At 49.9% G+C, this 11,414-nt stretch overlaps 2 protein-coding genes across 2 annotated transcripts; both read right to left on the bottom strand.

Annotated features, from left to right (window-relative positions):
* Nucleotides 1-2,793: 2,793 nt before the first annotated feature.
* On the bottom strand, nt 2,794-6,416 carry LOC120320160 (GTPase IMAP family member 9-like). Its single transcript, XM_039369673.1, has 3 exons — nt 6,024-6,416; nt 4,894-4,948; nt 2,794-4,772 (listed from the first exon to the last, which is right to left on the bottom strand). Exons 1-3 carry the CDS (start codon nt 6,411-6,413, stop codon nt 4,108-4,110), a joined length of 1,110 nt encoding a protein of 369 aa, XP_039225607.1. The 5' UTR covers nt 6,414-6,416; the 3' UTR covers nt 2,794-4,107.
* On the bottom strand, nt 6,289-11,011 carry LOC120320159 (the record flags this gene model as incomplete). The annotated part of the gene is made up of 3 exons (XM_039369672.1): nt 6,289-9,243; nt 9,710-9,843; nt 10,761-11,011. Coding segments are annotated over 3 exons (3,204 nt in total), but the record flags the coding sequence as incomplete, so codon positions are not given.
* Nucleotides 11,012-11,414: the final 403 nt, after the last annotated feature.

The following is an 11,414-nucleotide window of genomic DNA, read 5'->3' as shown; positions in this document are numbered from 1 at the left end:
CCCCCCCCCCCGTCTATGCATCCATCTCTCCTTCCATCTGTCCGTCTGTCCATCCATGCAAAGGTGTTTCTCATCCTTTTGCAACTTGCAGATGGGTGGACTGCAACTCTCCGAATCCTTCAGCCGACATATTGGGAAGCTCAAATCTCTTTCACTCCATCGCTCCCTTCCATCCCTCCATGTTTCCAATCCATCATCCATCCATCTTTCCAATCCATCCATCACCCATCTATCCATTCATCCATCCACCTTTCCAGTCCATCCATCTTTTCAATCCATCCATCATTCATCCCTCCATCCATCATCCACCCATTCATTCATCCATGCATCCATCTTTCCAATCTATCCATCATCCATCCATCTTTCCAATCCATCCACCCATCCATCTTTCCAATCCATCCATCCATCTTTCTAATCCTCCATCTTTCCAATCCATCCATCCATTCATCCATTTTTCCAATCCATCCATCCATCTTTCCAATCCATCCATCCATTCACCTTTCCAATCCATCTATCCATCCATCCACCTTTCCAATCCATCCATCCATCCTTCCAATCCATCTATCCATCTATCTTTCCAATCCATCCATCCATCCACCTTCCCAATCCATCCACCCATCCATTTTTCCAATCCATCCATCTTTACAATCCATCCATCTTTACAATCCTTCCATCCATCCAGCCAGCCGTTTCTCATCCTTGGCAACTTGCAAGTGGCTGGACTTCAAATCCCAGAATTCTCCAGCCAGTGTGTTGAGAAGCTCTGATCTTTTTTCTCCCACCCTCCCTCCCTCCCTCTTTCCCATCCATCCTGCTTTCCTTTCTTCCCGCCTTTTGTCTTCTCTGTGTTCTGCCTACTGTTTCATTTACCTCAGAAGCTAGAAAACTTTTCTCCCCTCCCCCGCCCCCCAGGAACCTACCTCCAGCCTGGCCACTTTCACTGAAGAGAAAATGGACGAGGGGTTGAAGGCAGCTCCCGGTTCTGGCTGACCACCAGGTCTCCATTTTCAGAAAGGGGGTGTTGGGGGTGTGGAAAAGAACAGCCAGACTGGTGGGGGGACGGGGCAGGGGCAAAACACTCCACCGCCAGGATTGCCTGGAAATCATTTCCTCCCCCATCGAGAGCTTCGCAATCTCTGGGATGGTGATTCTCAGCCGTGGCCACTTGAAGATGGCTGGACTTCAACTCCCAGAATTCCCCAGCCAGTACACTGAGTAGCTTTGATCTCTTTTTCTCCCTCCAACCCTCCATCTTTCCCATCCATCCAGCTTTCGTTTCTTCCCGCCTTTTTTCTTCTCTGTCTCCTGCCTACTGTTTAATTTACCTCAGAATCTTCCCACTATCTTGTCTGTTCATGCACGAGGTGATCTGCGCTCTGATTGGTTGCCTTAATTATAAAGGGGGCGTTTCCCTCCCCCCCAGCCTTTTTTCTTCTTTGTGTTCTACCTACTGTTTAATTTCCCTCAGGATCTTCCTGTGTTCCCCACTGTCTTGTCTGCTCATGCAAAAGGCGCGCTACACTGTGATTGGTTGCCTTAATTATAAAGGGGGCGTTTCTCTCCCCCCCCGCCCCCTTTTTTCTTCTCTGTGTTCTGACTGCTGTTTAATTTACCTCAGAATCTTCCCACTATCTTGTCTGTTCATGCACGAGGTGATCTGCGCTCTGATTGTTTGCCTTAATTATAAAGGGGGCGTTTCCCTCCCCCCCCAGCCTTTTTTCTTCTTTGTGTTCTGCCTGCTGTTTAATTTACCTCAGGATCTTCCTGTGTTCCCCACTGTCTTGTCTGCTCATGCAAAAGGCGTGCTACACTGATTGGTTGCCTTAATATAAAGGGGGCGTTTCCCTCCCCCCGCCACCTTTTTTCTTCTCTGTGTTCTGACTGCTGTTTAATTTACCTCAGGATCTTCCTGTGTTCCCTACTGTCTTGTGTTTTCTCCTTTCTGGATGACAAAGACTCTTGTAAGTTTGAACATTAAATATTATTTATATATGCACATGTAAAAGACAACAAGTTTGTGTTAGTCTCTCCGACTTCACCTGGACTGCTGCTGTGCAATTTTACCTCAAAGTGTTCCTGTGCTCCTGACTATTTTGTGTTTTTTTTTTTCTTTCTGGATGATGGCAAAAGTAAGTCTGAATATTAAACGTATTTATTTACATATACTAAAGGCTAGCTGTTTCTCATCCTTGGGAACTTGAAAATGGGTGGATTTCAACTCCCAGCATGCCCCAGCCAGCATGTGGAGAAGTTCTGATCTCTTTCTCTCTCTCCCTCCATTCATCCATCCATTCATCTTTGCAATCCAGCCAGCCTGCCAGACAGCCATTTCTCAATCTTGGCCATTTAAAAATGGGTGGACTTCAACTCCCAAGCATGAACCAGCCAGTATGTTGAGAAGCTCTGATCTCTCTCTCTTCCTCTGGCTGTTTCTCATCCTTGGGAACTTGAAAATGGATAGACTTCAACTCCCAGCATGCCCCATCCCTCCCTCCCCATCCCTCCTTCCTTCCCCATATATCTCCCTTCTTCCCTCCCCCCTCCCCCATTTATCTCCCTCCCTCCCTCCATCCCTCCCTCTCCTTCCTTCCTCCCATCATATATCTCATTCCCTTCTTACATCTATCCATCCCCCATACTTCCTCCCGTCTCCTTCCTTTCTTCCATCCTTCCCTCCCCACACCTTTCTTCCTTCCTCCCTCCCTTCCACCATATATTCTTCCATCCATCTATCCATCTAACAGCTTCTGGAGGCAGGTGGTTCCACTGATTAATTGTTCTCACTGTCAGGAAGTTTCTCCTTAGTTCCAGGTTGCTTCTCTCTTTGGTTAGTTTCCATCCGTTGCTTCTTGTCCGTTGCTTCAGGGGCTTTGGAGAAGAGGTCGACAAATCCGAACGTCCTGCTGCAAATTTGGCTGCTGGGCATGTGTCCTTCTTCCTCTTGCTTGACCAGGAGACCAGAAGCAAGTCGGCAAAGAGAAGAATCTGGAGTGGAGCTGACAGACACTAAGAAATGGGAAGGACCCAGCAGGAGCCTGATTTCCTCAGACCCCCTTCCTGGAGCCAGTGTGAAAAGCTACGGGGGATACCCTGCGTTCTGCTCCATCCCTCGAGTATAATCTGACACGAATTCCATGTCCCCCTCTCTCCAGGACGATTGGACAACATCCCCGTTCTCCTCTGCCTTTGGATCACATTGCAGACAGAGCTGGTTAGGCTGAGGTTCATTAGTCCCGCTGACACTCACACACACACGGAGAGAGACACAAGACATTTTTGTAAGGAAAGAGGAATTTAACAAGAAGGTCTCTGATTGAAACAGTCATGACCGTCCTAGTGAGTCCAGGTGTTGCCTCTGGAAGGTGGTGTAGAGCAGCGCCCCCCAACCTTTTGGGCACCAGGGACCAGTTCCGTGGAAGGCAGTTTTTCCATGGAGCAGGGGGCCCTGGTTTTACATGCTGCGTGGATCCCACCCATGCAGGAATGGGACTTTGACCACTTGCGCAGCCCAGTTCCTGGTGGGCCATAGATCGGTATCAGTCCACAGCCCACGGGTTGTGGACCCCTGATGTACAGGAGTACAGACTCAGCCATGCAGAAAATATGTGGCAGCTGTCAGGAAAAGACGAATCCACTCCAGGTAAACAGGAAGGGGCGAGAAAGAAGCTCAAGGCTGCCCTGGCTTGATGCTATTTGGTGCCAGAAGGAGTGCTCTCCAGATTCTCCTGCTCTCCCCGTAAAGTTGAGCTCTAAAATTTCTTGTGTTGTTGGCTTCCCGGCCTGGTCTACCTCGAAGGACAGACAGGTGGGAAGCCCCAAAGACCTGGTCCTCCCTAAGGGACATGGGTCCAGAATGGGAGAGAATTTGGCTGTGGGACCTACTGATCCTGGGACGGGTGGGCAGGATCTTCCCGTGCCCTTGAAGAAAGTCCTGTCATCCAAGGGGGAGGAAGCGGATTCTCAAGAGAAGGGATCGGTTGAGTGGAACTCAGCCACGAATCTCTGGCTTGGGTTCTTCAGAGGTCACATGGCAAGGGCTGGATTAGAACCCAGAACAGAAGGGCTGTTGCGTTTGGCAGAGTTGCCACCTTGGGAGCTGAGGCTCAGTTAAAGAGACTTTCTGACCTCTGTTGGAAAGGGGAAAAAAAAAAAGTTGTGTCTTTCGTTGAAGCTCATCATCTCTTCCGTGTAATAAGGAGTATCTTTGTTCGTTTCTACCAGACGATCAATCATGATCATCAGTTCGGCCACCTGAGCCTCTCGTTCCGCCCCTTCGGCCTTGTTGTTGAAAGCCAGGAACCGGTTCCCACATTCAGCAGCATATTGCTGCAGTTTTGTATCATATACAGCTATGACATTTTCGATAGATGTACCTTCCAGATCCTCTTTGCGCGTGAACAAAAGGATGATGTAATTTTTGGCTTTAAGGCCAAAAATCTCTTTGATCAGCTGAGGCACCTGCTCCTCCTCCTGAGTGAAACGACTAGGACGTATCACATGCAGAATGACGTGGGGACCCGGGGAGCAAAACTTCACGCACTTCCTCACTTCTGCAACAACGTCGTTGACTGGACAACTGCTATAGAAAAAGCCAGGCGTATCAACAACCACAACCTTCCTGCCGTTTAGCTGTGTGTCCTCCTTTTGACATGCTTTTGTTATTGATCTAGGTGACATGTAACTTTTAAAGACGTTGCTTCCCAGAATTGTGTTTCCCGTTGCACTTCTCCCATTTCCGCTTCTGCCCACAAGGACGATCCTCTGTTCAGACCCTACAACCCAAAGGGGAGAAGAGAGAAGAAGGGGACTGGTCAGCAGTGTACGACCGTCACAGCCTGTCCCCCCCCCCCCCCAGAACAGTAGCTTCCACCCCACCTGAACCCAAGACTTTACCTTGGATGTGTACAGTCATATGCAGACCAGCCGCACAGCACATAACCTGAGATTTCTGCGTGAAAAGCAAAACAGAATCAGCCAAAGGAGAGGCTGCGTTGCTCAGAGGTTGCTAAGAACTCACCTCACCCGGAAATCAAGCAAGATTTGGAGGGGGATTAAAAAAGTTCCTGACTTGGATCAGATCTGCCCCCCCTCCAGCAGGTTCCCCGAGTGGTCTTCCCACTCAGCCCTGTTCCTCTTCTAAGACATCCCACAGGATGGACCTCACACTTGTAGTCTCTCCCTCCATTCTCCAAAACGGCCCTCGGCCACCGGCACTGTCTCCATCAGGTCAGAGACCAGTCACTCCTGCTCGGCTCCCGTGGCCTCGTGCATCATGGCTGACCCACTTTGCAAACCTTACTCACCACCCGACAACAAAAACTAGGGAGGGCGGAAGGGGATGATTGCAATTGATGGGTGGCTGGGGGGGGAATGAGGAATGTATGCGCACGGGTTGTGGCCTGAGAAAGTTTCCAGCACCTCAAGGTGTTTCCCAAAACAATGATTGAACTGGATTGGTGGACAACGGACAATGGGTGGCCCGGGGAGGAAAGGGGGGATTATTGCTGTGCTATTTTTAATGGCAAAACCTGAAAACTAGCTTTGCTTCTACTGTGCCTATATCAGTAGTTCTCAACCTTTTTAATGCCGCGACCCCCAACCGGCTGTAGGTCGAGGACTACTCAACTGGTCGTAAGTTGAGGATTACTCAACTGGTGCAGAATTAGACTCTATTCAAGAGAGTCTATTCTATTGGCTTTCAAAAGCCAATAGAATAAAAGGCAGTAGCACAGCTAAGGAAAAGGGGGAAAAATGGCGGACTGTGTTGTTTGGCGACCCCCGTGAAATGGTCGTTCGACCCCAAATGGGGTCCCGACCCACAGGTTGAGAACCACTGGCCTATATGGATCTATCAGGAAACTTAAACTCTTGGTAAAAGAATTTCCCTGGAGTTTCTTTGCTGCAAATGCCAAAAATCTTCAAAATCTCCAGCGATGGAGCACCCAAAACTGGTATCAGCCTATTTTACTGCCTCCTTGTGCTCCTCCTCCCCCACTCTTCCTCCAAAGAAGGTGTCAAGTTACCTCTGCAGACCTCTCCCTAGGATAGATGCAAGTGATCTCCTTGCTCCATTGACCGAGCCCAAATTCATTCACAGCTGCACATCGGAATTGGTACTGAAGATTTAGGTGCACATCTTGCAAAGTGAATTGATCTTTAGGGCCTTCAGTATGGAGACTCTTCCAATTCTGCCCTGCAATCCGATATTCCACCTGGTACCTGGAGACTGAAGGCTTCCCAATGGCGACTGGATCAATACCGATCTGGAAACTATTTGGGTGCACTTGCTCAATCTTGGGAGGGGGAGGTCTTCTAAGAGCAGCTTCCAGCTCCTGACGTTTCTTGAGGACTTCCATAGTCAAGGTTAACCTTTTGGCTTGAAGCAACATTAGCGAGTCAAAGAAATTCTTCATGCTCTCGGCGCTCATTTTCCAGTATATTTCAGCAACAGCACGAGGCTTCCTCCACTTTCTCCATGACTAAAAAGGGTTGAATGGTTGAATCTGAAGTGGAGAGGGGTTCCCGACTTGTCCCGATCACAAGGCACCTCAGCCTCCTTGAGGGCCTCCAGGACAGGTGGGGTTCCCCCATCAGCAAAGGTGATCAGGAGCTGGACGTTATCCTTCACGTCTTTTCCCAACAAGGAGAGCATGGAATCAAAGACGCATTTCTGGGCATGAACTGAATGGGCAAGGAAGGCCTGGGCCACCAAGCAAATGGCATCAACGTGGTCAATGCCCCCTGGGGCGGAGAAAAATTCTTGGAGCTGCTTCTCAACCAGTTTGTCTTGCTCTGCATCTCTTCTGCCTCCAAATCCTGGAGTGTCAATGATTGTGAGGGAATAGGGAATCCGGAAACCCTCCTGATGGTGCACCACATAGACAGTGACCTCAGATGTCCTGCTTCCAGCTTCGCTTCTTGGGGTGGTTTCGTGAATCAGTTTGAATCTGAAATTATCTCCCCACTGGACACCCAGGATATAATTGATCATCCCGTTGATCAGTGTGGTTTTCCCAGACCATGTTGCTCCCATCATCAGGATCACTTTGTTCGGCACGTTTGGGTTCTCCTTTCCAAGCTGGTATATGAGACAGGAGCTGGAGGCATCTGAGAGGACTTTCTTCAGAGGAAGAGCGAACACTAACGGATGTGTGTCCTCCACCGGGGAGCTTCCCTGAAAGAACTGGCGGGCGACGTTGCCTGCATCTTCTTCCTCCAGTGATGTGGAGACTTCCACCTCCTCACCGGGGACACCCAGAGCTCTATTGTCACACACGGCTGACACCCGTATTCTATATGCCGTCTGGGGCTTCAGACCTTCGATGGGGTAAAACTCTGTTTTTCTCCCAGTCCTTTTTCCAGTCCACTGGTCCTTCCCAACTCCAGCCTCTACCATTCTGTACTCCACTTTGTACTCCTTGACCACAACTCCTGAGGCAACGATGCTGGGATTCCTCCAGGCCACAGAGATGACAGAAGATGCTGCAGTGACCGTTCTTAATTTCTCAGGCGGGCTGGTGGGAAAGGTCTTTATGGGTGGGCTCAGGTCACTGGATTTACTAAGACCCGGCTTGCAACAAGCAGCATACTGGAACTGGTACTCTGTGTTTGGAGGCAGATCTTTCAGCAGGAACATATCCCTGGCGTCTTCTGTCCTCACGGTCTTCCAGTTTTCTTTCCCTGAAATCTTGTACTCTACCAGATAGCTGGAGATGGCAGCCCTCCCATATTCAGCTGGCTGAAACTTCAGTTGAATGCTGTTGTGTCTCAGTTCAGTAATCTGCAAAGGGACAGGTTTTGAGGGCAACTCAAAGTTCTTGCTGACCAGGTTTCCATCTTCATAAAGGTAAATGGAAGCTCCTGGGGTCTCCACATCTGGGAGTGAGGCCACGAGAAAGCGGACCTTCTCATTCGATTGGTTGACAGTGAAAAAGTCTTTCATGGATTTGGCCGCTTGGCGAGCATTGTGGGTCCTCTCCTGGTCCTCAAACCAGGCCTTGTCTTTCTTCACCGCAGGAGTGGATCTTGTGGACTTAGCTGATTCTTGCAAGAATCGCTCCTGAAGCTTGTCCCGTAAGCTCAACAGAAACGGCTCCTCTTCCTGCAAAGAAGTGAATACAAAGGAGACCACGTATCCATTCTGAGGATCGAGAACTATTTCTTCCAACTTGTTCTGAGATGAGATAATTTGTATCTTATTTAAAATAGTCAGAAAAGATTTGACAAAGTTAATTTCTCTTTTCTTGGTGTCCAGAAATTCATGGAGTCTTTGGCTGTTGAAGGGAGACTGCTTGACAGAGGTCAAGATATCCACCAGGGTCCCTTCCTCCTGCCCTCCACCCCGGATGGAAGGCAACACTCTGGCCAGGTCTTTCTGGAAAGTCTGCCTGTGTTGCTTTAACAGATTCTTAAACTGCTGGATCTTCCTCTTGATCTCAGGGAAGGTGTCACAAATGGGATCCTTGGCTAGATCGTTACTTTGCATCTGGATTTCGTCGAGTTCCTCCAAGATGCTTTCAACATCAAAGATCAACGCTAGGCTGATCTCGCGGACCATTTTAGCTGCTCTGGTGTCCAGCTTGGTCAGTGGGTAGAGCGAGACCCACACAGGAACAGCCTTCTCCCCATCTTTCCCTAACATTTTTGGCAGAGTCTCATAAATTGTCATGGCATCTTGGAAGGTCACTGGATTTTTCTCCAGAGAAAAGTCTCCATGGAACGTGCAACTGAACTTCAGTGCACTCTCTTTCTCCTCCTCGTTTAGCTTCATATCTCCTTGTCCTGTAACGGATATCATCTTCCTGATTGTGACGTGGAGATTTCCTTCTATATTTTTTACCATTTCTGTTGAGGAATCATCTCGGTCAAACACGAAGAAAGCCTGGGCTCCGTAGAGGATGGCGGTGACCACGTGGGTGGCCGTGCCATGCTCAAAGACTGCTGGGTGGGAGATATTCTGGATTCCCAGGTGGCTCATGGTCAGCTGTTCGTACCTGGTGGTGGTTTTGTACTGGACGGTGACTCTAGCCTGTTGCTTGGACTTCTTGGTGTTGTAAAGATACTTGGCTGATCCTCTCACATCAACCAGCCCCCCCAGGAAGCTGCCCTTGAGGGATCCTGAGATGTCCAGGGCAGAGGCCTTGTCATCAATATTGTCAGATGCAATGATTTTAGTTTCTGTATTGGGCTGAGGCCTGGTGGTCAGGTCCTTCTGAAGGGAGCTGTAGTCCCAAAGGGTGACGCCTGCACGGAACAGGAGAAGACAGGGAGATAAATCTGAAACTGGATAGAGAAGCCCCAGAGAGGTTGGACAAGGGGACATCCTTTCTCCCTGAGGTTAACATCCTTTGTTCTGTCCACCAGTCACCAGGGAAATGGTCTGTTTTGCAAAATACTGCAAAACCCCCCCCCCACAGGCCTTTGACTGAGTAGAGAGATTTTGTCCTTTCCCAAAGCGTTTCAGTGAGTTTGGTATGGAAACCCACCCCACGTTTGGTAGTCAGGGCCAGCACTGCTGCATACACATTCCAGGCAGAAGACCCTACTCAGCTAGCTAGTAGTAGCAGGCCCTGTGTTCAGGATGCCAGCTCTTAAGTGTGCTTGGGCTAAGCCTGCAATTGATGGCAGTGCCTGTCTCCCTCCCTCCCTCCCTCCCTCGCAGGTTTCCTGCCAGGGATGCCCACCCATCAGCCTCTCCTCCGGCTCCTACCTGGGACGAGGGGGCATCCTTGCGGCAGTCGTACAGCATCCCCAGCTGGAAGGGGCGGCCGAGGGCTGCAATCTCTATGGCATCGTCTGTCTGAGCCATGCTTGGCATTTGCTGGTTGCTGCAAGCTTGTTGCCCTGCAAGAGAGAAAGGAACCGTCTGGGGGAGGCCGAGACCGACTTATGACTCTAGGAGGGGATGCAGGTGTGGCCTCAAGTCTCACCCCACCCACCGATGGTACTCCAATTTCTGGGATGGCTGAAGGAGGGGAGAGGAGCCAGTTCCTGGATTAGGGTCACACCCATTGTATTAACTGAAGACTCTGCCTGGAGTTGAGCAGAGGGTTGGACCTCCAAGGCCCTGTCCAGCTCTATTCTGACTGATTGGTTGACTGATTGAGAAGGAAGTCACACACGGGACGTGCCTGCCCACTTCCTCCTTCCTCCCAGCCAAGCACAGCACGTTTTCAGAGGAGCCAGCAGAACCAAAGTTGTTTCTCTCCAGGCACAAAGCCCCTCCCATTCCCCCCCCCCCCAGCACAGAGAGCAAAGTCTGATTCCTCTGGGAAGATCTTGGAATCTCGCTGGAAAAATTCCTGGGGAGTTTGGAGGGGGGATTGAGAGTCACAACGGCGTGGGGGCTTTAGATGAAGGTGTCCCCTCCTTCCTTCCCCCTCCCCATTCCAGCTCTCCCCTTGTTTGGCTGTCTGGACAGAATTCAGAAGCTTTCCCGAAAAGGAGCAACCCCTCTCCCCAAATTTCCTGGAATATTTTTCCCCCCTCAAAAACACAGATGCATCTGTGTCACGTCTGTTGCTAAATCCCTCGTCCTGCTGGAAACTGCGTTTCCTAACACTGAGGGTGTCCTATCCACCCCCTTAGCGTTTCCCAGAAAGGAGGGACCACTTGCTCTCGTGTAAAAGCAGGGAGCAGCCCAGTCCAAGACTGACCCGCTTTCCACCAGATGCCCAGGAATAGCCCTGCCCTCGCCCGACTCCACTCCGCTGCCACCGCAAATGCCAACTCGGAGGTCTCGGCGCTTCTGGGGTCCTCACCTGGTTGGAGGAGTCAGGAATCTCTGTTGGCAGGTGGGACCTACTGCTCTCCTTTGCTGCTTTTCTGCTAGATCTCTCCGTCCTCCGTCCCATAAACCGTAGGGTTTATGATGGCGTTTATGATGGGAACAGAGTTCAGAGATTGTATGAGATTGCGTCTCGTAGCAGCCCAAAAAACTAATACAGTACGAATCATGGTTGTATAAACGGAGGCATAGAATCCGTATCACACGAAGGATTAGTACCGCTTTCTAAAGCCTTAGTAAGGCCACACCTGGAATAGGGCATTTACTTTTGATCACATTATAAAAAAGGGTTTTGAGACTTTGGAAAAAGTGCAGAGAAGAGCAACTAAGTTGATTAAAGGCCTGGAGACTAAAAGATGAAGAACAGTTGCAGGATTTGGGTATGGCCAGTCTAGAGAAAAGAAGGACTGGGGCGGGGGGGGGGAACATGACAGCAGTCTTCCAGTATTTGATGGGCTGCCACAAAGAAGAGGAGGGGGTCAACTTATTCTCCAAAGCATCTGAAGTCAGGACAAGAAACAATGGATGGAAACAAATCAAGGAGAGAAACAACCTGGAATTAAGGAGAAACTTCCTGACAGTGAGTGAGGACAATTAACTAGTCGTGTCTCCTGCTTGAGCAGTGGGC

The sequence above is a fragment of the Crotalus tigris genome, unplaced genomic scaffold, assembly GCF_016545835.1.
Source record: "Crotalus tigris isolate CLP2741 ecotype Arizona unplaced genomic scaffold, ASM1654583v1 scf7180000021191.15688, whole genome shotgun sequence".
Classification (NCBI taxonomy): Eukaryota; Metazoa; Chordata; class Lepidosauria; order Squamata; family Viperidae; genus Crotalus; species Crotalus tigris.
This window is presented reverse-complemented; position numbering and strand designations above follow the sequence as displayed.

Bases quoted from the DNA above. Each gene is read 5' to 3' on its own strand.
- LOC120320160 (XM_039369673.1), bottom strand. From the start codon at position 6,413: ATGAAGAATTTCTTTGACTCGCTAATGTTGCTTCAAGCCAAAAGGTTA. The intron at 4,949-6,023 runs GTAACTTGACAC...CTTTTCACGCAG, and splicing joins CTAGGGAGAGGTCTGCAGAG to AAATCTCAGGTTATGTGCTG. The intron at 4,773-4,893 runs GTAAAGTCTTGG...TTTGGGTTGTAG, and splicing joins TATGACTGTACACATCCAAG to GGTCTGAACAGAGGATCGTC.